We start from the raw sequence: 26,631 nt of genomic DNA, 5'->3' as shown, positions 1-26,631 counted from the left end.
AATTTCCCCAGCTGCAGGATCTTTTAGACCCCAGGGCACTGAAAATGGTAGTCTATATTCAAGGTTGTCAGCGACTGCTCCCCTAGCACCTCTGCAGCCTGGGGGACAGGATGGTAGGTGGCCTGAGTCCCAACAGGAGCACTTGTCAGGAGCCATGGGGCTCTTGCCATTTCACCCCACTCAGAGGGCAGGGTTCAACCACCCCCCCATCCCCAACAGAAAAAAGGAAACAGGTGCTTCAGCTGTTGTTTATTGACATACAGGTAGGCTCTATAGCAACAAGCCTGGAGGCGGCTGCAGTAGTGGGGGAAATGGAAGATGGGGGGGGGGGTGGAGTGTTTGTCTGCAGCAACAGCTGGGTGAAGGAAGAGAAGTATACGGTTCACAAGGTGAGACTGAGGGAGGCTGAGGGGGTTGGAGAAGCAAGTAAGGGCCAGGGCCAGAGTCTACTTAAACTGGAACCACTGCCCCATGCCCTAAGGCCCCTACTCTTGATCCCGGGCCAGGGTTGGGAATTCTCTGGATATCCATTTTCTACAGGAACTGAATTGGGTACACAAAGGAAGGGAAGCAGGAGCTGTTGCCCTCTGTGTGAATCTCTGGGGCCTCCAGTCCTGCCTGCATCCCTCCTTCACCCCTTGCTTGGATGCAGCCATGTGATGGGTGGCCCAGCTCTGAACTACCCCACCCAAGCAGAGTCTTAAAACCAGCCAGGTTTCACAGAGGCATTCATCTTCTTCCCTGGCGTCCCAGCCCACCAGTGAGCCCCAAGTGAGCACTACAAGCAATGCTGGCCTAATGGATGGTTTGGGGAGGAGGGGTGGGACAGGGGCTGGAGGAGGGGCTCCGGAGTCCATCACGGCACAGGAACTACACGCATGGTGTTGGTGAAGCCGGAACCAGGGCGCCACCCGGTCAGCACAATGACCACATCTCCCTTCTTGAAGAAGCCTCGGGCCTTTCCTGGAGGAAGAGAAGAGAGCTGGTAAATGAAAAATTAAGCCAAGAAGGTATACACTTGGGAGAGTGCCCCACAACTGAGGAAGGGCTGACAGGCCTTTACTTTCTTACACCACAAGGTGGCGCTAGCCTCACAGCCCAGACAAAGGGAACGAGGGAGGCCTTGGTATTATTTCCTTATCACTCAGATGGCAGAGGGACCTTTGGACATCATTCATTTTCTACCCAAGAAGGTGGAGAGCCCAGCCCAAGGTCACAGCTAGCTGTTTCCTCTCATCCTATGACATCCTACTTTTATATCGTGACAAAGGCCATTTGAGTACATAATCTAAATGTGTACTGGCCCCAAGTGTAGATCTGGTTAATTTTATGGGAAAAAAAAAAACAAAACAACCCACAATAATGAGCAAATGCCAAAGAATGGACAAAGGTGATTACCAGGATCCTCTGCTTTGGGTCCCACTCCCAAAGAACGTGAGGTGAGAACCTGGGCTGCTCAGCCCCACACTTGAAAGGTTCTCTCCCTGCCCTGACCTTAGCCCAGGGCTCCAGCGACTGGGATGAAGGAACCAGAGAACATCTCCAGTGAGGTCAGCTCTTGCCCCCAAAGGCCGGCATGTTCCTCTTTCAATAGGGTCTCAGAGAAGCCAGTGCACCGTCCCCAGCCCTCCACTGGGAGCCCTCCCTCCCAGACACGCACCAACATTCATGGCCAAGTTCACCCGGAGGTCCACGTCCTCAGCCCAGGCCTCCTGCACTGGGTCCTTACACACCACAGGGAAGATGCCGCGGTACAGGTGGGCCTGGCGAGCTGTCTGGCGATTCCGGGTCACAGCAATGATGGGGGCCCGGGGGCGGTATCTGGCCACCTGATGTGCAGACCTGAGATGGGGCAGGCAGACAAGATGGTTAAACAGTCCCCTCAGGGCCTTCGGCAACAACTCACCCTGGAATCCAACTCTGCCAGCCTGAGGCTCTGGCCATTTCAACATCTGCTCCCAAGACTGGGGTGTCCCATCAGCCTGTATCTGCCATAGAAGATTCCTCACAGCTATGCTACCCTAAACCCCTCCGACAGGCCAGGGCCACAGGATCATACTGACCCAGCATGGTTAGTCTCACCCATTTACCCCACATGGCCCATACTTGGCAGACTCCCCCATCCCCTGAACTTTTCCATTCTGGCACAGGGAAGCAGCCCTGTCCAACCTCACCACACCCTTTTCTCTTGCTGCCAGCAACAACTACAAGCCAAGCAGCATGTGAATAGCACCTGACACTTGACATCTGCAAAAAAACAGGAGCAGAGACCACCAGCCCGCCTGAGAGATCTACAAGATAAGTCTTCCCTACTGCTGTGCCCTCTCCTGACCCCACATGACCCCCAGGCCCCTGAAACAGTTCCGGTAACTGGGCTGTAGAGCCCCAGAGTCAAACCTGAGTATCTAAGGGAGGCTGAGGCTCAGAAATATAAGTGCTACCCAGAAGGCAAGACTAGGGGATGGGAGTGTCAGTGGCGGAGGCTCTGCCTATAAGGATCCCCTGGAGGGGACTGGACCCCTTTAAAGCTCAAAGGCTGGAAGCTTCCTTCAACACTGACACTGTACACTTGTAGGGGCTGGTGTCTCAGGAGCTGGAGGGGCCTGCCGGCAGGGGGAACTGGAGCTCAGAAGGCAAGTGATGAGGACACGCCACAGCTGTCAGGGAAACTTAACCCATGTCACAGCAGACGATGCCCTGCCTAAGGCTGGGCCTCCATACAAGGCTTTCAGAGGGAAGCAAGTGCTGAAGTCAGGACTCGCTGAGAGTGAAACCCCAGAAGACTGGAGCTAAAAATAGCCAAGTAGCGATGGTTGGACCTTTTCACAAAGGTCAACCCTAACGGCTGGAGCTTTTTATCCTAAGCCCTCTTCTGAAGGACTCGGCACACATCTTGTGTCCCGGTCCTAAAGGCAGCCCCACCTGCTGCTCCTGTCTGCTCCTCTCCACCCGCCTCCTCCAGGAAACCCTAGCTGCCCCGTGGAGGAGCAGCACACCCCCAGGTCCAGGGAGCAAGGGAAATTAACTTGATGTCCTGGATTCGGAGTGGACTCGTGCCAGAGGCCAAGTAGAGGTCTCAGCCTGGCTGCCTGGCCCGAGTGCCAGTAAGATAGCACAGTGACCTTTCCTGGGCAGCACCCACTTATCTTTGGGACTCGAAGACAGATGGGACAGGCACACCAACCAAACAGCATTGTCAGCAAATGGCACTCATTTTGCCAACTGGACTTTTTAAAGAGCACTTAGCTAGAAGAAGCAAAACTGGTGGTCCTTCACTTTTTAATAACAGCTTTCCAATATCAAATAACCACTTGTCATCAGGCTACCTATAGTTATCTAACGAAGTCTAGCTCGTTTTGAGGTTTTAATAAACTTGCTTTGGACCCAAATGGTTCCAAACACCCATGAGGGCTGCCTGGGGTCCTGTCCTTCAGGCCCAGGGCCCAGAGCCTGGCTGCGGGGCTGGGCGGGGCAGGGGGAGGGGACTCCTTCCCTGCAGGGTCCAGGGTGCAGGCCGAGTGGTCTTACCTTGGCTGGATGCCACTGGAGCACCGTGCAGGGCACAGCTCCCAGGACCCCCAAGGAAAGGTGCCACCGGGCAGGGCATTCCCAGGGAGCCACTGCCACCTCCTACCTGCCAGACTTGGTGAGGACGATTATGGCCCCACTGCAGCACTTGAAGGATGCCTCCACGGCCCCCACGGCGGCGGCTTCGGTGGGGTCGCTGGTAATGGGTGACAGGCGACGGAGCTCCTCGAACAATTGCAAATGGTAGATGGCAGCCTCTGCCTCACGGGCAATCTAGGGGCAACATCCGTCCAGAGGGACGAGGGGGACAGAGCTGTCAGAGCCGTGTCACACGGGACGGGGAGGGGAAGAGTCGCAGACAGCTGGGGAGGAGCAAGTCCCTGGGTGCAGGGGCCAAGAGCAGCCCGATCACTGGAGGTTCTGAGCTGAGTGAGATCGAGACTTGCAGGAACCAGCCCCTCACCAGGTGCCTGTGACGTGGCTGTGCCTTCTGAGCCGGAGGACCCTGTGGCCCTGTCCTGCCCTGACCTCCCTGGCTGGCTTCCTGCAGATGAGAGGAGTGTCCCAGGCTCAGGGCTGGGCCCTGGCTGCCGTCTAGAGTGGCTGGAGCAAGAGGCTGTTCATCCTACAGAGTTACCTGCCCTCGGGGCCCTACCTGCCAGACTCCGTCAGAACTATCAAAGCTGCTGCTAAACACTTATATGAGGCCTCCACGCTGCCCATGGCCATGGCTTCCATGAGGTCTGTGGAGTGACTTGAGGCTCGCGCAAGTTCTTCGAACAGCTTGCGGTGGAACATGGCTGCCTCAGCCTCACGAGCTATCTGTAAGGTTTAGGGGGAGGGCAGGCAAGGAAGAGGGAAGAAGGAGGGGGGGAAAAAACAAACGAGAGACAACAACATGGAAAGACAGAATGGGGAATTAATGACAGGAAGGTACCTTAGGTTAATTGGCTAAGTCTCTCCTTCAGGCAGATGCAAAGAGGCAGGGTGATGAAAGCCTGCTCAGGGAGGTTCAAGCATCAGTGGCTACTGTTTCTCCTCCATCAGAGGGGAAACTGGTTCTTCCATTCTGGAAGGATCTTTTGATGTTGGTAGGTCTCTCTGATTGGTGGTGCGGGTGGAGGGAGACAATATGGCGGCAGGCTCTAACGCCTCAGCATGGAAACATGCGGAGGCTGGGGCCCCTCCCCGGCTCCCTGGCAGGCCTTGACCATGCTGCCTCATGACATAGCTCGCAGGAAGGAACAGGCCCCCCCCTCCTCACATGGCTGCCTGGTTACCACAGGGCTTCGTGCCTGGCCTCCTCCATGCACACATGGAGTGCTTGCTTGGCTTCAGACACAGAGATACTACCTGCCTTTCCAGTGGCCTGCGGTAGAAGCACATTGAGCAGCGCTAGAAAGCTGGGGTCAAAGCCAAGGACACGCGGCTTGACCACATTCTAAGCAGGCAGGTGGAAATTGGCAAGCTTGTGAGGGGCATACTGAACAGCCATGTGAAGAGACAGGTGCCTGTGGAAGCACACAGGTAAGCTTAACAAGGCATTTTGATTAAAATCGAATGATTAAAACACCCATGAGAAAGCCACTAGGTTATTTACAGACCACCTGCTCAGATAACACCAAGAATTAGAAAACTTAAGCTTTAGAGGGTTATAATGCAGTTATGAATGCGTCTTAGACAATGATGGGTGCGGGAAGAATCAGTAACGCCATCTCATTAATCGGACAGGATAAGCCAATGAGTGGCTGAGTTTGCTAGGTTAAAGGGTTTCTTCCTGCAAGAATGGAATGCATGCAGCCCAAAAGGACAGGGCACATGAAAAGGAAAGAGAACCATACCTGGTACTGCCTAGCCCATAGTTAAGAACATCAATTGCATCAGTTAGATACAGGAGAAAGCAGTGGACAGTTAAGAAGGGAAGCTATTGGCCAGTGTTAACTGGTGACATGGCCAGGAGAGACCTGGGCCATGAGGCCCAAACCCTGTAACTCACCTCCAGAATAGGGCCATGCAATCCCAGTCTTACAGTTCTAAGGTGTTTGTTCAAAGGAAAGATTGGGTATGGAAACACAGATATGCTTGCAGAGCCCAGAGTCTGGTTCTTAGTCTCTGACCCCAGGACAGGCCCCACAGGAACACCTGCCCTGATCTGCTAGATGTCTTAGAAGTGAGAATGTTGGCTTCAGAGTCAGCTGACCTGGGTCCAAACTCAAGCTCTATTATCATGTGCCCTCATCCATAAAAGTGGGGTGACATCGACCTCACTGAGGTTAAGAATCTGCATAAGGTTCTTAGCAGACATTTTATAATAGCAGTGCAATTTAACGCAAAGGGTGTAATTAAACATATCCCATCTAATTCACTTCTTAGATAAGGCCTTGAGAGGTCAAATGATGTGCCCAAAGACACAAAGTCCCTACAGTCTATCATGTCAAGGTCTCAGAGGCCGTGGGGCCACATGACTAAGCAAGGCAGTTATCATTACATATATATATAATTCTATATGGAGACCCATAAACATTAACATCAACCACTCTAGAGGGGGCCGGTTCAAGGTCACTATCTCCCAGGAGAGAGGAAGGACTCACTGGGACAGGTGGGAAGTACCGTGAGCCTGGAGTGCATGAGCATCAGAACAATAATCATGTCACACATAGGTTGGCCATCAGCCAGGAAAACACAGCTGTCCCAGGGGCAGGCGCTGGTCTCTACTGATTTCGTTATGGGCAAATCCACCCAGAACACCAAGGACAAACCAGAAGACATCCGTAGTCAAGATGTCTTGTTTCACCCCTGAAAAAGTATTCACTGTAACTGTCATGTCTTCTTTGGAAGCCACTTGAGCCTAATCACATAGAAAGTGAAGGAAAGGATGGTATCTAGTCCAGAGTTTTTTTTGGGGGGATGCATCGGAGGGATGTCACACAAAGGGCTTGGGGTCCTTTGCTGGCTGGAAAATGAACAGGAAGGTTAAAGAAACAGTTTGCTGAGCTATACATCATCAACAGCCACCTAGGACCCTTGTGAAAGGTCACCTGTAGTGCTCGTTTCCCCAGGCCTGTTGACCTACCCCTGTGTTCCTCTTTTGGATGCCTTAGAGCAGAGGCTGCCAGGCTGTGGGACGTGGTCCAGCAGAAGAAAAGCCAGCTCCCACGGGAGAATGAGAAGCAGCCACTAGGGCTCCTCCAGACACTCTCACCCCAGGGCAAGCTGGGATCAGCCAGCCTTTCACCTGTTTCTATTTGTGGGCCTGTCACCCCTCCCTTAAACCCCACTTCTAATCTAGGGTGAGTGCAACAGCTCAGCAAAGCAGGCGCTGCTGCAGGTACCATGCAAGGCCAGCTCACAGCCAGATCAGTGCAGGTGACAGCCTCCAGTGCAGGCCCCGTCCAGGGGGAGGCGCTGGCTGGGGATAGATGCGGAATCAAAATGGAAGCCAAACACAGGCCGGCTGGGAGCAGGAGCTCTCGGACTTTTCCAACAGGGCAGAGGTGCTCAGGTCCTCTAGGCTGCCAAGGGGGAAGCAGTACAGATATCCCAGGACTCAAGCAAGGGAAGGAGTCACGCCCCGAAGACGGGAGTGAACTGTGCTACGTGTGATGAAGGAGGCCGCCTCCAGAACAGAAGGGACTAGGAGACCAGTGTGGGCAGGAAGGCAGAAGAGCGAAAAAACCCAAAAAAAACCAGACACCTCCACGACCCCAGCACACACCTCCTCACTCTGCTTGTGACTTGGAGGATAATAAAAGGACATAGAAGGTGACAGTACAAGGTGTCCCATGTGCTGGAGCTCGCCTCCACCCCCAGCAGGGAGGACTTACCAGGTGCTGCATGCGGACAGCTTCCAGGGGGTAGTCCCCTTTGGCCGTCTCTCCGGACAGCATGATGCAGTCGGCTCCATCCAAGACTGCATTGGCCACGTCACTGCCCTCCGCCCGGGTAGGGCGAGGCTTCTTGATCATGCTCTCCAGCATCTGGGAGGGGACACAGCATTTGTGAGATGTGGCCTGGGAGGTCTTCAGACACAAGGTGACCCCCTGGAGAGCATGTATGTACAGAGTCCGGCTTTGTGTAGGTGCGTGGGGGCAGAAGGGCGGGGGAATAGGTGTGTGTATGATGTGGGGCAGGGTCCATGGGAAGAGACTGGGTAGCCTCCAGAGCTTCCTTGCACAGGATGCGCGCTCAGGAAGAGGCACACACCTGTGTGGCGCAGATGACGGGCTTCCCAGCTCGGTTGCACCGACCAATCATCATCTTCTGGGCAAGGAAGACCTTCTCTGCGGGGATCTCAATGCCCAGATCACCTCGCGCCACCATGATCCCATCACTGGCTTCCAGGATTTCGTCAAACCTGACAGGCAAGTTGTGGAGACAGAGGTTATACAGAACAGGGGCCTCGAGTATGGTGACACAGTTTCCCGGGATTCTCTGATTTGGTCATTCTTGCAACCAGGACAAGTACCCATGACATCATCACAGGGGTGTTTCAGCTGTCTCAGTCCCCCAAAGGGGGCCAACAGTTCTGCTCGCTGGACTCTTCAGCACCAGGATGGACACTTCACTGAGGGGAAGGGGAGGTGGCTGGGTCTCTTCCAAAATTCCCTGGGTTCCCTTCTTTTTTCCCTTAACCTTTTATTTTACATTGAGGTACAGCTGATTAACCATGTCTTGATAGTTTCAGATGCACAGCAGAGCGACTCAGCCATACACAGGCGTGCATCCACTCTCCCCTAGACTCTCCTCCTACCCAGGTTGCCATATAACACTGAGCAGAGTTTCCTGCACTATACAGCAGTCCTTGTGGGTCATCCAGTTTAAATACAGTAGTGTGTACAGGTCCATCCCAAACTCCCCGACTCTTCCTTCCTCCCATCGTTCCCCTCTGGTAACCATAAGTTCATTCTCTGTGTCGCCTGCATCCCATAAGGTCCCTCTTAAGCTCTCTCTCTACCACCTTCATTTCAGTCATCACTGCTGGGGTAGAAATGGAACCCAAGGCGGCTGACTGCTCTTGACACAAAGGTCCACGGCCTCTTCCCGTCAAGGACACTGGAAGGCCGCTCCTTCAGAGGTCCCTCCCCGGTGTGTTGAAGGCACGAGCATGCGGCTTTGCCTGGCCTGAAGCCAAAGTCAGCAGGTACCTGTGGCTTATCAGGGTGGCAGAGGGAGGGCCCCAGGTCTCCCAGTGCGACGGACACTGACACAAAGCTAAGGATGGCAAGGCCACAGGAGTGGGCAGCGCTGCCCCGCCCACCCCTCCCATGCACACACCTGACCTGCCCCAGTAAGCCTGGGCTGCCAGTGCCGGGTCTGAGCAGGCAGCCAAGCAGGAGCAGATGTCACCCCGCTGGCCTTACTCACGTGGCTCTACCCGGCGAGCACTGGGGGGGCAGTGGAGCAGTGCTGGGACCACGCAGAACCAGAGGAGGACGGCATGTTTTCCCCAGGGAGACGGGTACTGTGCCAGAGCTGACCCAACCACCAATCCCGCTGCTTTCCAAGGGAAGACTAGGAGGTCGCGTGCTTCAGCCCTGAGTTTCCACACAGCTCCCAAGTGAAGGAGCCCCTTCCCGAGAGCCTGTCTTCCCCCTTGGTGGCCCCCAATTCCAGCAAACTTGGCGAGTGGAGGAGCACTACACATGGTTCTTGAGCCTGGGGGTGGTGGTGACCCTGTCCCTCTCCAGTGCTGTTCCCTGGAACAATGTGAAGATGCTGGCAGCCCAATCATCTGGGCAGCTTTTTTTACCCGCTTGAAATACCAATACCAACGTCAGGCGTGCGCACTAAGTCACTCCAGTTATGTCTGATTTTGCGACCCTATGGATGGGAGCCCACCAGGCTCCTCTGTCCATGGGATACTCCAGACAAGAATACTGAAGTGGGTTGCCATTCCCTTCTCCAGAGGATCTTCTCGACCCAAAGATCGAACTCACAACTCCTACATTGGCAGGTGGGTTCTTTACCACCAGCGCCACCTGGCAAGCCTACCAGTTATCATAGGATATCCTGAGGCAGTGGGTCTGAAGTAAGTCCGAGAGGCTCATTCGAATGAGCGGGTGGCCAGGTGTTCACAGGCTACATCTTGCTCTGCAGAGAGCTGGGCTGGGGCTGAAGGAGGTGGGGGACTTACCTCCGAACTCCCTCATGATTCTCGATTTTGCTGATTATCTTGATGTTCTTTCCTTTCTCTCCCAGGACCTTCCTGACTTCATGGACATCAGAAGCCTTGCGGATGAAAGACGCAAACACCATATCCACATCCTGCTCCACCCCGAACTTCAGATCCTGGATGTCCTTTTCTGACACAGCAGGTAGGTCCACGGCAGCCCCAGGGAGGTTCACGCCCTTCTTGCTGCCCAAGGAGCCGCCATTCTCCACCTCCGTCACCAGGAAGTCAGGGCCTGCACGGAATGGAACAGGGTGAGGAGGCCGAGCCCTGGGCACACGTGTCCTCCCCGGGAGGCAGGCTCTCCCCAGGAGAGAGAACTGGGAAGGAGCACATGGTGGGTGGTGGAGCCACACTGCCCGGGTTCACTCTCCAACTCGACCAACTGTGGGCAAGTCCATTAACCTCTCTGTGTCTCAGGGATAATAGTATCTACTCATTAGGTTGTTTCAAAATTTAAACAAGTCTACATGTAAAACGCTTAGAAGGGAGCGGATCGCTTTAGCTATCATTCCCAGGCACACTGGAGTCCTACAGACACCATATTAAGTGGATGAAGGAGGGAAGCAAATCTTCAAATAGTGAGGATAGGTGAAAAAAATGCTTCTCATCTGCTCTCCAAGAGTACAACTGAATTGGAGTGAAATCTGTTTTTGAGGATAGGAGTTTTTTTATAAAAGGAACCCCTGGGACTTCCCTGGGTGGTCCAGTGTTTAAGAATCCACTTTGCAAAAAAAAAAAAAAAGAATCCACTTTGCAATGCAGAACAAATGAGCTTGATCCCTGGTGGGGGAACTAAGATCCCACAAGCTGTAGAGCCACTAAACCCTCGAGCCACAAGAAATGAGCCCATGTGCCACAAATAGAGTCCAGTGTTGCAACTAATGATCCCATGTGCTACAATTAAGACCCAACGCAGCCAAAATAAATAAATAGATTATTTGAAAAAAGAAAGGAAGTCCTGAGACTATATACATTCAGTCTCTCTGCCAGCCAAACAACCTTCCTATCTTCTGGCAAAGACATTTAGAGATGGGAGCTAGTTTTAAACAATCAGACCCTGACTCCTGTCCCTACCTTTCTGCTTCACCAGCAGAGAAATAAGCCCGTCATCCACGTAGATCTTGCTGCCCACGTCCACCACCTTGCAAATGTTCTTGTAGTCCAGCCACAGGATGTTCTCGTCACACTTTTCCATGTAGGCATTGTCCAGGGTGATCTTCAGCGTGGCTCCCTTCTTCAGCTCCACCTCAGCGGTGCCGCTCTGCAGCAGGCAAGAAAGCAAACCACAAGTTCAAAGAAGCTGGGCCTTCCTGGCAGGAGAAAAGCTTTTTCCTCTAGGGACCAGGATTAAACTTCAGTTGGAAGTAACAATAAAGCCTTTTCCTTGGAAAGAAATAACCATACAGTCTAACTATTTCAAGGAAATAACCCAAGAATAACCTACAGTGTTTCAGTTATACTAAAGAGGAAGAGATAAGCTGCTCCCCAAAAGTAGGTTTTGAATGTAAAAGAGGTTTCTTTCTAGTGTTTGTTTCTTAGCAAAGCAGATCAAAGAAGACTTTCTGCAGTGATGGATAAAACTCTCATTTATAGACCTAAACTGAGAAACGTGGCTTCTGGGCTCTGGGTCCCCTACGCCTTCTCTCCTGCTTCTCCCCAGGATACTCACGCCTTTGATGAGCCCGGTTCGGATCTCAGGTCCTTTAGTGTCCAGGGCCACCGCCACCGGCCGATAGAGAATGGGGTCTGAAGCAAAGCTTTCCGTGGCTTCACGTACATTCTTGATGGTCTCTGCGTGGTACTGGGGGGAAAGCGGGGAGATGATAAGCTCCACATCTGTCATCCCACACTATGGGATCTAGAATTAGCGCTGAAGCCGATCACCAGGATTCTAGACCACTGCCTCCATCACCGAGCATCCTCTACCCGCTTACATCAACCTCCTCGCCTCTACCCACTTCTTGTCAGCCCTGAGCACCAAGGTGAGCACCCTGTGCTATAAGCAAACTCCCGCCAGCTCTCCACCCACTTCTACCACCGCCGTCACCCACTCTAAGGGCAAATCTTAGGAACTTTAGAATATTTACACCCATACCTTTAATGGTTTTTGGTGGCAACACATGTCAACATAAAAGAGGCTTATTTCCTCCCCCTCCACACCCCAAGGCTTTAACAAATACCCTCAGCAAATAAAGCAGACAACTGGGGTAAAAGACCTTGTATCTGGATAATACTGCCCTGGCTACCAGAGTTAGACTGATAGATCTGATAATTCTGAGCTACTCTCTATCGATTACAACTGCAATTCAAACTCAGTTATTTACTTAAGCTGACGCAGCCCAAATTAAATACGTTGCTCAAGTCATGCAGGCCTGGTTCTGACAATCACTTCCTCCAGTCTGATTAGAAATGGAAATGGAACATGGAGAGGTGGGAACACAGCCTTTCTCTGAACTAACTGACCTTTGCTATTTCTCACTTGCAATAAATCCTGGCTTCAGTCTCACCTTGGAAGCCCTTCCTCTTTCCCATTAGCCATTACTATTTGACTAAAAAGGGACTCAGAACCAAGATGGCAAAAGTTCCTAGTGCTATCAGTATGACATTGCTGATAACACAGGCTCCCAACTCAACACACTGTGGGCCTCATCCTTCAACCAACACCATCCAGGTGAGTGGCACCTGAGAATACGACACATCTTGCCCACAAGAGCTGCCAAAAGACCACATGCAGTAACAACAAAACCAGAAAAAAGAGATCAGATGGTAGATGTCCCTCTGTCTGAGTGAAGGACAGAAAGCAAATCCAATGTTCTGATTAGTAGAGTATTAAAAATGGTCAAAAGTTGGAAAAGCATGTCTCAGCTATTTGTCAAACTGTAACTGTTTACATTATATAACTAATATTTCAGATCAGTTTCCAAAACCCTGATTCCATAATTTCATCTTGGTCAAAAACCTCAAATTAAACCCACAAGGGACTTCCCTGGTGGTCCAGTGGTTAAGACTCTGTGCCTCCAAGGCAGAGGCCCTGGGTTTGTTTGATCCCTGGTTGTGGAACTAATGCCATGCAGTGTGGAAAAAGAAAACAAATTCCAACTCTGGGAATAAGCGTTAAAGCACAGATAATCCCCAAATGCCTCTTGTTTAAAAAACCAGACCCTCTGAGCCAGCCCCCTCCAACAGGTGCAGATACCACCCTCTCCCCCTGCCATTTCAGAGCTGTGTGGTATTATTTTACTGGATGGAAGAGGCCATAAAGCCTAGTTAAAGGTCAACTTCCTAAAAGCTATTTCTGCTCCTTCCCCTGCACACAGCAGACCCTGGCACAAGTCAGCAGGAGGGATCAATTGTGAATGGACCTTCACTGATGTCTCTACCTCTCTCTTTGGGCTAAGCGAAGGCTTGCAGGAATGCCTAGTGTCTCCTGCGGAGGACTCTTCACCTTTGGAAAATTAAGAATGCCATCTGTGGGCTTCTTAACCTGCCCCAGGGGGCCTGCTGAGCATAGTTCCTTTGAACTTGGTCAGGTCCCTGTGACATTTGGAGGATATAGGCTGTTTATGGAACATGGGTTAGGGAACCTACGATGAACATTCTCATGTTTCCAGAAAGGAGGCGTACAGTTCTTGGATTGCATTTCCTGAGGCTTTATTTTTAGTTTAAACTTAACACCAACTTCCAAATGCCAAAGGGCAACCCCTTACCACTTGACCTTACAGGGCATCATTTTCTTTATTCCGAACAGGAAATACAGGTGCAAGAGGAGCAAGAGTTTGCCTCACCCATTAGTCTTCTATCAATGCCGGTATGAAATCCCATGGCACTGTTCCTCAGGCAGCCCACACACTTCTCAAAATAAGCTTGTTCTGATCTTGAAACAGAAGCACAATGGAGCACTTCCCAACAGAGGCCACCTGGTCCCCGGGGTCAAGTCAGCTCATGAACAGCCCCAGTACTGACACACTCCTCCCAGATCACTGGACAAGTGTGCGGACTTTATTTTACTTTAATGTACCAGAACCCCTGGGAAGGGACAGGCTGGGAACACAATGTTAATGAAGTGGGGTACTACACGCCAGGACCCAACCCTTCTCTGGGACCTGCCCCATTTATCCTGGGTCTAAAATAGGCCAGGATAACCTGCAGGGTGACTTACTGGTTCATCATTGCAATTATGAGCTGTTACAGAAACCCTGGTGCAGAAGTATCAAGCCCCATGGCTTAGAGGGAATCCCAGGAAAACCCTTCCATGCCTTCCTTATCAAGGGCTAATGGAGCACAGGTGTTGGGAAGAATCATGGCCGATGACAAAGCAGGTTGTCTTTGCTTAAGGAGACTTGGCCACTTGAGATGTCAGGGGTAGGGGTGGGGGAGCGTGGAGAACAATAGGGATGGGCTGGTGAAGACAACCTTCCCATTGATTCCCCACTTTTTCTTGCCTGGTCCACTGTGGCTAAATAAACATGGCATGCCCACCCTGTTTCCCACAAGCTGCCCCAGAGGCCACACTGTCGAGGCTCACCTCATGAGTTCCATGAGAGAAGTTCAAACGAGCCACATTCATCCCAGACTTAATCATCTCCTTCAATGTCTCCACTGCTCGTGAAGCTGGGCCTAATTCAGAAAAAACAAACAAAAAAAATGTTTGAAAGTCATTAAGTGTTCATTATCCAAAAGAGGATTAACACTTCAAGTGTGTTTCAGTTTAAAGAACTCTTAATAACCAAGGTAAAATGTAGCCAGCCCTCTATGTTCTCCCTGAAGCCCAGTCAGATGTCCAGCTACAGCATTTTGGTTGAACAGAGTCCACAAGATCTTTCCTAGGTCTCTGAGATGCTCAGAACCAATAAGAATTGCCATGGAAAATACCCTCTAAATTTTACCTTTAGCAGAACACATAAAGCATATGAATTCCATCCTGCAAATTCCTATAAACTCAGTTTGAAGAAGGAAATGGCAACCTACTCCAGTTGTCTGACAAATCTCATGGACAGAGGAGCCTGGTGGGCTACAGTCCATGGGTCACAAAGAGTTGGACACGTCTGAGCGGCCAAGTCCATGACTTCACTTCCCCTAAGAATCTCTCTGTAGCATCTTGCTCAGAACCCAGGTTTGCTACATTTAGTCTTCTGGGGGGAGAAAAGATCGCTGTCTCTGGAAGCCCTTGTTTCCGAGGGAGTGGGCACCCGTACTCACCAATGGTGCAGATGATGCCGGTGTTTCGGGCCGTGATGGGCGGAGAGTCGATGTCCAGGCGGCACATGTGCTCCAGGAAGGTGTCGGCCATGGCCGCGTGCAGCTGCTGAGTCTGAATGAAGGCTGTCCCGGCGTCACTGTGGTGCTTCGACATGGCTTCTGATGTCTTGGGTCCAGAGGAACTGGAGAGAGAGTGTGATCTGTCTGAGTGGCTAATATATAGCTTAGCACAGAAGCTGCTTCCTGCTTACACATTAACTCAACAAGCATGCTCTGGGCACAAGACACAGGCAGCCAGCCGCGCCACGCTCTGCCTACGTGGGTGCGCAAGTCGGGCCATGGGCTCACATTATCATGAGCAAGTAGGAAAGACTTCAAAACCATATTACCAATGAATGTACTTCCTGGGCACATGTTAAGCACACACCTCCCTCACACTGGGCTAACGTCTATCTTGACAACTTCCCTGCTAATCCTGTAAATGACACCATTTTACATGTCTTCCAGGGATACAGACAACTCACCCTAGCTTAGTACCATGGTCAATGTAGATCTTTGTGTGAAAAGCTGTCTCAAAGCTATAAACACCTGCTATGGGGTGTGGCACCCATACTCTCTCTTAACAATCCCCACCCAAACCCAAAGTGACTTTCCTGGTCGTGGAGACAACCACTATTCAGGTAGCCTCCTAGTCCTGGAGTCCTAGGTTTCACGAACCCACAGGGACACATAAGTCCATTCCTCGATTCACCCTAGGCTGGACAGTATGCCTCGGCCCATTGAGAGACAAAAAACCCCATCCCTGGACAGGTAAGTCCAACCTGAACCAAGAATGTAAAATATTTTTTTCCCCAGGAATCTGTACTTAAAAACTACATCTGGTAATTTCAGTCAGAAGGACTTAAGCACATTCCAAGCAAAACCAAGGATAACCACAATGGGCCTAGCCTGGCTCTAAAATTATTGCACTAATTGAAGAAATTAACACTGCTTGTCAAATCCTTTCCAGGCTGATCTTCTGACCCACTACCCATTCCCTTTCTAAGTCTGGAAAGCACACTACTCACAGTAACAAAGACCATCTGTTCCAGGTAATTAATCAGCCCAGGTCACAAGCCTGACCCAGGGCACGACGGCCCAGACCTTTGTTTTTCTTCATTGCTGACTTTACAACTAAACTCAGTTAGTTAGCTGATTATAGACAGAGACTTGAGACGCTTCCAGGCAGTGTTTGAAGACTCATCAGGTAAGCACATGAGCCAGAAGCTTGCAGTCCTCATTAGAATGCCATTCCTTTTCGCTGGTTTTCAGACCGAGGGCTGCTCCTTCTCAAATCCTTGTGCCCAAGTGCTGCAGCCAAGGCACAAGAACAAGCCTGTCTTTTGCCCTGTCCCACCTCCTCCAAAATCTCAGGGCTCCAAACCAAGGCACCCCATACATGTAACTCTTACTCTTTCTCCTCCTTCATCCTTGACTGTGTGGCCTCTCTGGGTGGCTGGAGCACAGCATGCATCTAAAGCCGTCTGTCACTTTCAAGAAGCTCTGTGACCAACTATAAGTGAAGCTCCTATAAGCTGTTGAAAACCGATAGCTATAGATCCTCAACTACACCTTTAAAAACAAGAAAATAAGACACCAGCCAACTATTCTACATGGCATATACACTGTTCCTTTCGATGTGTATCTCCTAACTCCCCACAACATACCAGGTACCAAGATGAAAACAACATCCTCTCCACCAAAAAACAACATCCTCTCCTCCATGACCCAGTGGTTTTGTATCTTAGCACCATGACCTTGGAGGTAGTCCTGTGTTTGCTGAATGATGTTTCAGAGCACCTATTAATGCCTCTGTGTCAAACTGAAGTTATAGCTATGCCCCCTCCCCCACCAAATCTCAGAGCTTCTGAATCACTGACAGGATGGCCTGGGCAGCCAAGGTCCCTTTCCCTCCACTCAGGGTGGAAGCTGGGCTTACACAGTAGCACCCAGGCTACTGCGGTGTGTAGGTGCGTCTGGCTGTAAAGGGAACAGCACTCAAGAGACAGTTCCCTTGGTGGCACACCAAGGCCACTGGAACACAGGTCTCACTGTGGCCTCCAGGCAAATGGAGTCATCCAGTGTGACCTCAAGGAGTGGGTAACTCTTCTTAAAAATCATCAGTTGGGGACCTCACTGGCAATCCAGTGGTTAAGACTCCGCACTTCCACTGCAAGGACCATGAGTCTGATCCTCAGCTGGGAAAATAAGATCCCACTGCTGCATAGTGTGGCCCCCAAAAAAGACATTAGTGGGATCGGCTCTAGACCTGAGACATTAGGGTCTCCTTGCAAAGACCCAACTGGGGCCTCTGATTATTGTGTCATACCTTGTGTTCTCTGGGCTTGGACTTCCGGTGACATAATGCTCTTTTTTTGACTCAGGGTGGCTCCTTGGCCCCACTTGCAAAGACTGCTCGGAGCTGAGAAAGGTTTGCCCTGCAGAGCTGTACAAGGATTAAGGTAAAAGCTGAGTGCAACTAAAGCTCTTTGGGGGTAATGGAGAAATCACCTTAATAACCAGGTATCCAGGTAGTGGTAGTTCCTAGAGATTCAGCTATGCTATAAATTAATACACCGAAGTCACCCAAGAAAATACCAAGAAAATTCTCAGGTAAAAGGGTTGTCAGTGGCTCCTCTGCAATGCTTTATCCCCTTCCCTATAAAGTCTCTTTAAACCTTGGTTTACTAACATTTCACTATTGCCTCCCCCTTTTCTTTGGGAGGGGAGGCACTAAATTAAACATACATAACTGGACTGGAAGGATACCTACCAAAATATTATCAGTATATTATCTGGGTGGTAGAATTACAGCAAATTTCTTTCTTCTCTTTACTAAAAAGTTTACTGATACTACTTTCGTGAGAAAAATTCTAAATGTACCTCTTTCAAAAAGGACACATTTACAAGCATCCTGGTAAAAATGCTGGAATTAAAACAAAAGTGAAGGTCCTCGTGCCATATTCAACTGCCACTCTATGTACTTCAGGAATATTCTAAACATGGTAGAGGTGGAATAATGCATCTTAGGCCCTAGATCACACACACAGCAGGATGGTTTCACTGACTTAAGAAGATCAACCTCAGGGATTCTCTGGTGGTTCAGTGGTTAGGATTCAGCGCTTTCACTCCCTGGGCCCAGGTTCAATCTCCGCTTGGCGAACTAAGATCCTGCAAGCCACATGGCACAGTGAGGGAAAAAAGAAACCCGAGTCACTCTAACACAGTAATCACCAAAGGATGGTCCATGAGAGCGGAACTTTCAAAGACATTATTTGCCTTCTTTAATGTGCTGCTATTTGTACTGATGGTGCAGAAGCATGGGCAGGTAAAACCTTGATTTATTCCAGGGAGGAAAGCTAATACAGTTCACAGGACAACTCTGTGCCCCAAATCTGTTGAGTCACATGCCCCAATCCAACAAACTTCTCTTCCTGTTTAGTCTGCCCTCAAACATCAGAGCAAACTCTTTGTGACAAGGATATTCTAGTACAGAAGGGCTGGCTCAAGAGCAGGAGATGTTATCAGCAGATACAATTAATATACTGTGCTCAACCACTAACTATTTCATCATCTCAGATTAAACCTGAGGTCTACAAGCTCCGATCTTTTGCTCACCCAGGCTATTAAGTACAAAAATAACAAGTGAAATTTCACTTGCCATTTGAGTGTGTTTACCCACCAGCAATCCAAAAAAGCTGGCTTGTCAGCAAGTCTGTCCAGATTCCTATGAGATCTCACCATGTCCTTAAAGTCCACTACCAAGCCAGAGACCTTTGTCACCTGCCCAGGTCCCCAGCTGGGTTTCCATTCCCTCAAGCTTTGCCCCGAAGCCTCCCATGAGCCTCTTCTCCGGAGCACAAGCTGCCCATCCCCACCTAAAACACCCCCGGACACTCCCCCAGCCTCTGGACAGCAGCCTCAGCCCTGGTTTCTCAGGACCAGCCTCTGGGAAGAGCTCCCCGCCCTCGGGCTGGCCGTCTGGACAGTGCCTGGCAGCACATGTTGCCCAGCTCATGCCAGTCTGACTCATTCTCACATCCTCCTCCTCGGGAGGCACAGACATGCAGAGCCAACCTCCAGCCGGCAGCGGAAGCTGCGCGTCTCCACTGCCGGCAGCAAATGCCGTGCCCGGGTACAGGAACCTGAATCTTGCGCCCGAGCCCCTGCTGTAGCATCCTCCTCAGAGACATTTCTCCTCTGTGAGAAACGAGACACCATCAGAGGCCTGGAAGCAGGCACAAGTGACGGCTTGGCTCCACGGGCCCCGAGTCCTACCTTTCCTTTCGCAAGTGGCTCCTGGTCTTCTGAAGCCACAGTTCTGTTCATGCCAGACACAAGTCTTGGATCACTCTTTAGAAACCAGGGGGTAGAAATCATAAAAGAACAACTACCCAACATATCACTGAGAGCCAGTATTGCTGGTAGGGTGTGCTAGAAGGATTCACGCTTCAGTCCACAGATTCGCGCTGTCACAAAAGCCCACATCGTTCTGCCCTAGTAAGCCAGCTTGGCCTATGAGCCCACATCTGCATAAGCCAACCTTTAACCAATCTGTGCTCTGATGCCAACCTCACCACACAGACTGACTCAATGATGATGACATCTGGTGCCCACGGTGGTTTCTCACCGTGACATCAATTTGCTATCTACATCTCCAAGTCTCCAAGCCAGCATGGAGGTCTGATTCCCAAATCTTTGGCACACCAACAACCATTAGAAAGTTTTCATCACAGTATGTTGGACAGGGACTTTCCTGCTGGCCCAGTGGCTAAGACTCCGAGCTCCCAATGCAGAGGGCCCAGGTTTGATCCTTGGTCAGGGAACTAGAGCCCATGTGCTGCAACTAAGACCTGACCCAGTGAAATAAATAAATATTTTAAAATGCTGGACAAGGCATTTAGGTCAGTCTGCTTTCTAGGAGCTCTGTTAGTAGGTGATGGAGCAGAAAAATATAATTCCCAAGACTGGCCCTTATCTGACAAAGGCAGTGACAAGATCAAAATGGATGCCAGGCCAGCTACAAAACCTAATTAAGGTCTGCAGTGAATACTCAGCTGTTCATCCTATTTGTTGTTGTTGCTCAGTCGCATCTGACTATTTTGCGACCCCATGGACTGTAGCCCACCAGGCTCCTCTGTCCATTCAATTCTCCAGGCAAGAATACTAGTCAGTTGCAACTTCCTACTCTAGGGAGTTGGGATTGAAACTGCATCTCCTGCACTGGCAGATGGGTCCCTTACACTGAGCCATCTGAGAAGCCTTTCATCCTCCTACACAGAGTAATGATAACAGTATATTTGCATATGTAGTGGGGCCAGGACAAGCAGTTCTTAGCTAAGAGATGGGAATACTAAGTCCATTCTCTCCTCAACAGGTCCCGTAACAGAAAGCAAAGTCTGGTGTTACCAGGTTACACAAAACAAAATGAGCCCACTGTAGGTTTAAGTAAAATTCCCTTGCTCTTTTATTCAGAGCTAGAACTAAATGACTTAAATATTATACATAGGAGCCCAAGGTCCTATTTCAAATTGGAGTGTGCAATAGGGCACAAAAGCTGATGCTAAACGAGCCCACCCCTATAAGGACCACTCAACTCCAGTGCAGGAAGTCCTGAGTCAGAGAAACGGCTACCATTTCAAATGCTGAGGATTTCCTGGTTCGATCACAGATGCCCAGAGAAGAGACCTGGCTTCAGTCTGGAGGAGGAAGTGGAGACGAAGCTTTTGCTGAGTTGTGCTCCTTACTAGACTTAAGATTATGAGGCAGTGCTTCAGGGTGTGAGACGGACACTCTGGAAGCACCAAGGGACCTGGGACCCTGATTCAGGGTCCTTCCAAGTCAGGTACTACACCAGGGGGAGGGACAGCTTCAGCAAAGGGAGGCCTTGGCTCAGCACCTAGAGGAGGAGCTGCCCTGCATCAATCACAGCTGCAGGGAGAGGAGGAGGGGACGGGAGGAGGAAGGGCATGCCAGATCTCCCAGAGCACTGACCTACTTAGTATGCCTGCTCTCCCCTCAGTGACCACCATAGGTTTGCTTCTGTTTTGAACTGAAGAAAGAAACATTCACATCTATATTTCTGCCACCCAGAACTGACCATTAATATTATCCAAGGAATTTCCTGGCAGTCCAATGGTTAGGACTCCACACTTTCACTGCTAAGGGCTGGGTTCAAACCTGGTTGGGGAACTAAGATGCTGTGAGATATGGCCAAAAAAATTTTTTTAATTATTCTTAATCCAGATTTTTAGACTTACAAAAAATATTACCGTTGTATCTAATTCATTTGTCCTCCATCCCCAGGTGGTTCCTCCAACCCTTTCACATCGCATCCTAACACCCAACCAAGGTCATGAATTTTCTATCCTTATAGTTCATCTAAGGGTATCTGTATCTATATTCAATACTATTATACTGCTGCTTCTATAATATGCGAAGTAATACACTGTAAGGCATTATCAAACAACTTGCTTTCATAGCATATTTAAGATCTATCCAGTTGGCACACAGCTCTAGTTAATTCATATGAACTGCTATACTAGCCCAGTGTGTGACTAGACCATTTATTTATGTATTCCCTTACTGGTTGATCATTTTCCCACTAAACCCAATTTCTCCTCATTAATCAACACTATAATATTTCTCCTAGTACATGTCTCTTTCTGCAGGTGTGGCTTCTATATTCAGAGGTGTATTCCTGGGCCACAGGGTATGCTTGCTTTCTGTTTTACGAAATAGTGCTTAATTGCTCTCCAAAGTGGTTATATTAATTTACAACTAAACAATAAAGTGAGTTCTTGCCTTCCCACACCTTTGCCAACCCTTGACACTGTCAGACTCTTACAACGTTTGCCCATCTGATGGGTGATGTATTAATCTGCTCTCTAACAAAATAACAAAAGAGGGATATTAGAGATCAGTATAGTTTTCTTTTGAGTCTTTACTTTCCTGCCTCTTAACCAGACTGAAACTTCAGTGCTCCTCCAAAACGTTGTATGGCTTGGTCTCATATGCCATGACTGCACTCATCACCTGAGAAAGGGGTGATGTGATACCATTCATCTACAGTTAAATATTATCTGTTGGCTGATTAAATGTTTGGAAGGGCTGGGGCTCCTTTCAGATAATTTTTATAAGAAAAAAAAAATTTTTTTTTTTAAACTGCCATCAGCCAAGCTGGTCCATACTCTGAAATGCCACAAGCAGCAACCCTGTCATAGCTAGTCTTGGCATCTCCCCGACTAAAGCCCTTGTCTGACTTCCAAACACAGCTTGCTGGCGTCAGGAAAGAGCGGCTTACCGGTCCCCAGGAGTTTTGCCTATAGGGAGAAGTGGGGGAGGGGAGTCAGAGGCCACCAGAAGTACGGCAGCCTGGCTCTCCTACGGCAGCCTGGCTCTGCTACGTGCGGACCAGCACAAGCCAATAGAGGAGAAATGGCTGCAGGGGTGGGGTCGCAACACTTGGTGGCCCTGCCCGCCTCCCCTCCTAAGCTGAGCAGTCACAGGAGGAGGCCCAAAGGTCCAGCGGAGTCTGCACACACTGCCACTCACCACCCATCTTGGCTCACCTTCCCCCCAAACAGCTTCTTTAACAAAGCCCCAAATAATCAGCCTATTCATCTATCTAGTCCTTGGCTAGTTTGTGGTTAAAGAGAGAGAAAAAAAGCAAGCTTTCAGAAAAGTATGATAGAATTAAGAATGGTCTTCATTGGGAATTCCCCAGTGGTCCAATGGTTAAGACACTGCACTTTCGATGCCAAGGGCCCAGGTTCGACCCCTGGTGGGGAAACTAAGGTCCCACAAGCTGTGCCACAAAGCAACGCCCCCCCCCCCCAAGAGTGGTCTTCATTTAGTTCTATTTCTATCTGTACCAGAACTGAAGCTTAAAGTTGTGATTCAAGGTCCTATAGGACTGGCCGCGATATAAATCACTTACATATCTCACAAGATCCTCACTCAACAGTGTTGCAAGACAACTCTGCTCCCATGGATGCCTCATTCCTGTGGTGCACCAGTTAACTGGGATTTGACTGTGGATATTCCGAATGATTCAGAAATAAAGTTAATGTCAAATGAGTCATTTCTCCCAGCCTTCACCTCAGTCTTAGCGCTTAGCCAAAATAACACACCCTTACTTGCCTTCATAAAACCTGAAGACATTAAAAACTCCTGTAGACTTGCATTACAAGTCTGTAATGCAAGAGGTGCATGTCTTTCTACCTTCCTGCTCTCAACCACTTCCCCATTTCTTTCACTGCCTCAACATTAAGAAATAAGCAGTTTTAAGAAATAAAATGGCATTTCCTGTGACCCCACATTAATGTCACAACACTCAGGGCACACAAGCACCTCCCCTAAGGTGTTAGCTCTGTTTGGAGTAACAGTTACCAAACTTGCCAAGTCACTGGGGCTGCAATTCCTAAAGACCCAATAATGCTTTTGGTTAAACTGTGAATTCAACACTGAAATTATTTACTTCTAATGCAGTGCTTAAAATGAGAGCAGCTGTCCTATATAGAATGTCCCTACATTTTGGCTCAAGTCTAGTAATTCAGAAATGAGTTCAAGGACATAATCTTTAAGTCATCGCTATTCATCTTCCCTACAATGCTTATTCCCCAAAGGGCTGCCACATCCATTGCACAGGGCTCAGGACAGGTGTGCAGACTCTATCACTGGGGCCTGAGGCTCTGCCACGTGGCATTTAAGCACTGACCAGAGAGCCTGGGGACCTCCACCATCCATTTGTCACCTAGCTGAGACACTTTTAGTTGGGAGGAATGCATGCTTCATTATTTGACTCACTGAAAGAGAGGGGATTTTTAAGCCTGCAAAGACCACAGTGCAGTTTCCCCACTCACCCAACGAAGACAGTTCTCTTAAAAGCAGAAAAATTCAAAGGTTGAGTCATCTTCCCTACAGCCTCCCCCCCCGCCCCCCCAGATCTGGTGATGTGTTACATACTCTTCCCCTCAGAAGGGCCCCCCTGCATTCCCAACAGCTCCTCAGGCAACCTGAGGGTGAATTATTTGCTAACAATGCTGTAGAGTCCTGACCTAAGGCCTGCTCTATACCCGAGGGAGTGGCCACACCCTGCATACAGCCAACAAGAAGCTATTGTCCTTTGCCTCTTATCTTAATCTCACACCACCAGCTGGCTGAGCAAATCCCAGAATGATACCTGGAGTAGGTGCCAATAGAACCTGAAGATTTTAGTCTTACGGTTGCAAGTTTGTTTCTAATCTTATAGCCAAACGCTATAATACCAAAGGCTGAAAGCCATCTCCCTTCTTGCCTTCCTTTGGCTACAGGACCCAAGAGCCCATGTTGCAAGTGGAGAGTAGCAAAGTAACATTGTTAATTACTCTGCCAACACTGTAGCAGGATCCCTGAGCAGACTGGTTTCTAGGAGATCTCTGGTATTTACATAGAGCCTGACTCCCAAAGATGAACTATGAGTCTGTGTTTCAGGATGGCGAGAAGAGGAGCGCGAGTTCAATTATGGATGAAGTCATTGGGCTCAGTGACCAAAAGAATACATCTGGAGGCATCTCACCAGAGATTAGACACTGCACCCAGTACTGAATATATATCCATGTAAGTGTGTCTATAGCGACCCACCCTTTCAATAACCAAGATTTAAAAAGGTACAATTTGCACATGGGAAACTGAGGTCCTGAGGCTGAATTCCCTCTTATTCATATCAGTATGTTAATGAGTTAAACCTGCTTCTGAAAGCCTGTTTTCAACTTTCCACTGCCTCTGTCCGTCATGTCTGGACCTCAGTTATCAGGCTCATTTGTACGGGGGACGATCAGTGACCTGGGTTTCAAGAACACAGATAAGAAGCCAAGGGACGCCAACCCATTACTGGGTCTTCAAATAATCTTCAGACTGGAAGGTGCTTTTCCGCTTCATCAAACCCCGTGTGATGCCACCTGGTGAGGCCTCCTAAACCCAGACAGGAAGTGCCTACCTTCCACGTGTGGAAGCACGTGTGTACCTTCTTCACGGCCCTTATCAGTGCTAACTTTTACATTTGTTTCCTAATCAGACTGAATTCCGTGGGCTGGTCACCAGGATTTTAGTCATCCTGGTCTGGTCTCCACAGCCCTCCCCCAAACAACTCTTTACACGAGTTTTTATTGAGTGAGCGCATGTACGTGGCACCAAGCTCTTAATATTTCTACTCTCCTCAACCCGCGGCCTCCGCGCTCTACAGCCGGGCGCATCTGTCAAGTAACGCTGTTAAGTAACGTGAAGCAGAGGCAGGGAACCAGGTGAATGCCTCGAACTCGAGGAGGCCTCTGAGCAGCATACAGAGGCGTGTCGGGCCGGAGATGATGCTTGGTCGGTAACGGGCCCGAAGGCCAGTGGTTCGCGATCCAGAGGAGCGGGCGCGGCAGGGCGGGTCCTGCGCCGCTACGTGCAGCCCCGCCTCGGCGGGATGGAGCCCGGGACACCCCACCCCCCACCCCCCGGGGCAAGCGCAGCGCTCCGGCCGCACTATCGTATTCTGGACGGCACAAAACAGGAACGCGCCACTGGGCAGCCACCCTTTCTTCCTCTGCAGCGGGTTAGACCAAGGGTTATGTAACCCTCTAACTGCGCCTCCGGCCGCCACCGCATCCATCTCCGGGCCGCCTGGGAGCCAGCCTGCCCATCCGCAAACCACTGCACTTCGGGAGCTGACCCCGGAACTCCAGGCCGGGGCTGGGGAACTATGATGGAGAAGTGGGGCAGGAGATGGGAGACCGAGGGGCGGGGACGGGAGAGCAGGCGGACGTGACCAGAACAGAGGGGGAGGGGCGAGGAGGCCGGTGGCGCGAAGGAAGGTGCGCAGCAGAAGGATGCGCTGGAGCGGACGTGACCAGAGAGGCGGGGGAGGGGCGGGCGCCGGGGCGTCAGAGGGTAGGTACAAGAAGGGGACAGCAGCTGAATGGAGGAGGAACAGGGGAGCGGAGCCAGAGGAGTTTCAAGGAGAAGTTACAAAGAAAGCATCAGAATGAAGGGAACACGGACAGGTTGAAAATAAGAAGCGAATAATAAGGATGAAGGGAAAGAGACGGGCATAGGAGCAGAGTGGAAACGGGGGAGACTGACGCATGAAAGGAAACTATCAAATTAGGAGGATAAAGGAAGGAAGACGAGAGCGAGACCAGATAGAGGAGGGAGGAAAAGGGAGGTGAGAATGGGACCAGAATGGGGATGTGAGAAGGTCAGGGACTGGGGCAGGAAAGGGGCTGGCTGACCCATCTGCCTTTGGAAGAAGCGGGAGCTGGGGGCTTTGAAGGCGACCCTAGGCACAAGCAGCCTTTCTCCTCTTTTCTGATCCCACCCGGGTGAGCCCAAGATGCCCCGGATCCTGCGCCACCCTGAGTGCGCAGGCGGGCCAGCATTCCGCATTGCTCCGGGAGACGGAGCCCCGGTGGGGACGGATGGCCCAGTCTCTCCCCACGCTCACCTCCGACGTGGTCCGGCTCGGGATGCGCTGCTACCGCAGACAGGTCCGGAGGCTCGCGACGCGTCGCTCCAATGCGGGGATCCGCTGCCTTAGCCTCAAGGTTATCCCGACTGCGGGCCGCCGCAATCCCTCCGCCGCCCCGCCTCCCATCCAATCCTGGCTCCCGGCTCTCGGGGCCCCGCCCCTCTGCGTCCTCGCCGGGCACAGTCACCTTCAGTAGGAAGTG

At 50.5% G+C, this 26,631-nt stretch overlaps 1 protein-coding gene and 1 non-coding gene across 3 annotated transcripts; one reads left to right on the top strand and one right to left on the bottom strand.

Annotated features, from left to right (window-relative positions):
* Positions 1-234: 234 nt before the first annotated feature.
* Positions 235-26,551, bottom strand: PKM (pyruvate kinase M1/2). Of its 2 annotated transcripts, none has more exons than XM_043919705.1 (11): positions 26,406-26,551; positions 14,900-15,081; positions 14,226-14,317; positions 11,370-11,501; positions 10,775-10,961; positions 9,662-9,932; positions 7,732-7,882; positions 7,353-7,505; positions 4,184-4,350; positions 1,661-1,842; positions 235-963 (listed from the first exon to the last, which is right to left on the bottom strand). In XM_043919705.1, exons 2-11 carry the CDS (start codon positions 15,051-15,053, stop codon positions 857-859), a joined length of 1,596 nt encoding a protein of 531 aa, XP_043775640.1. In that variant the 5' UTR covers positions 15,054-15,081; positions 26,406-26,551; the 3' UTR covers positions 235-856. The 2 variants fall into 2 exon arrangements, with proteins under 2 accessions (XP_043775640.1, XP_043775639.1); XM_043919704.1 differs by lacking the exon at positions 4,184-4,350 and adding an exon at positions 3,635-3,801 and having other exon boundaries at positions 26,406-26,549.
* Positions 22,657-22,730, top strand: TRNAE-UUC. The gene has a single exon. It is a non-coding gene; the product is annotated as a tRNA-Glu (tRNA).
* Positions 26,552-26,631: the final 80 nt, after the last annotated feature.

This window comes from Cervus elaphus, chromosome 12 (assembly GCF_910594005.1).
Source record: "Cervus elaphus chromosome 12, mCerEla1.1, whole genome shotgun sequence".
In the NCBI taxonomy this organism is placed as follows: Eukaryota; Metazoa; Chordata; class Mammalia; order Artiodactyla; family Cervidae; genus Cervus; species Cervus elaphus.
Note: the sequence above shows the minus strand (reverse complement) of the source record. Positions and strands in the feature narration are given on the sequence as shown.

Bases quoted from the DNA above. Each gene is read 5' to 3' on its own strand.
- PKM (XM_043919705.1), bottom strand. From the start codon at position 15,053: ATGTCGAAGCACCACAGTGACGCCGGGACAGCCTTCATTCAGACTCAG. The intron at 7,883-9,661 runs GTAAGTCCCCCA...CTTGCCTGTCAG, and splicing joins AATCATGAGGGAGTTCGGAG to GTTTGACGAAATCCTGGAAG. The intron at 4,351-7,352 runs GTAAGTCCTCCC...TAAACCTTACAG, and splicing joins CTGTCCGCATGCAGCACCTG to ATAGCTCGTGAGGCTGAGGC.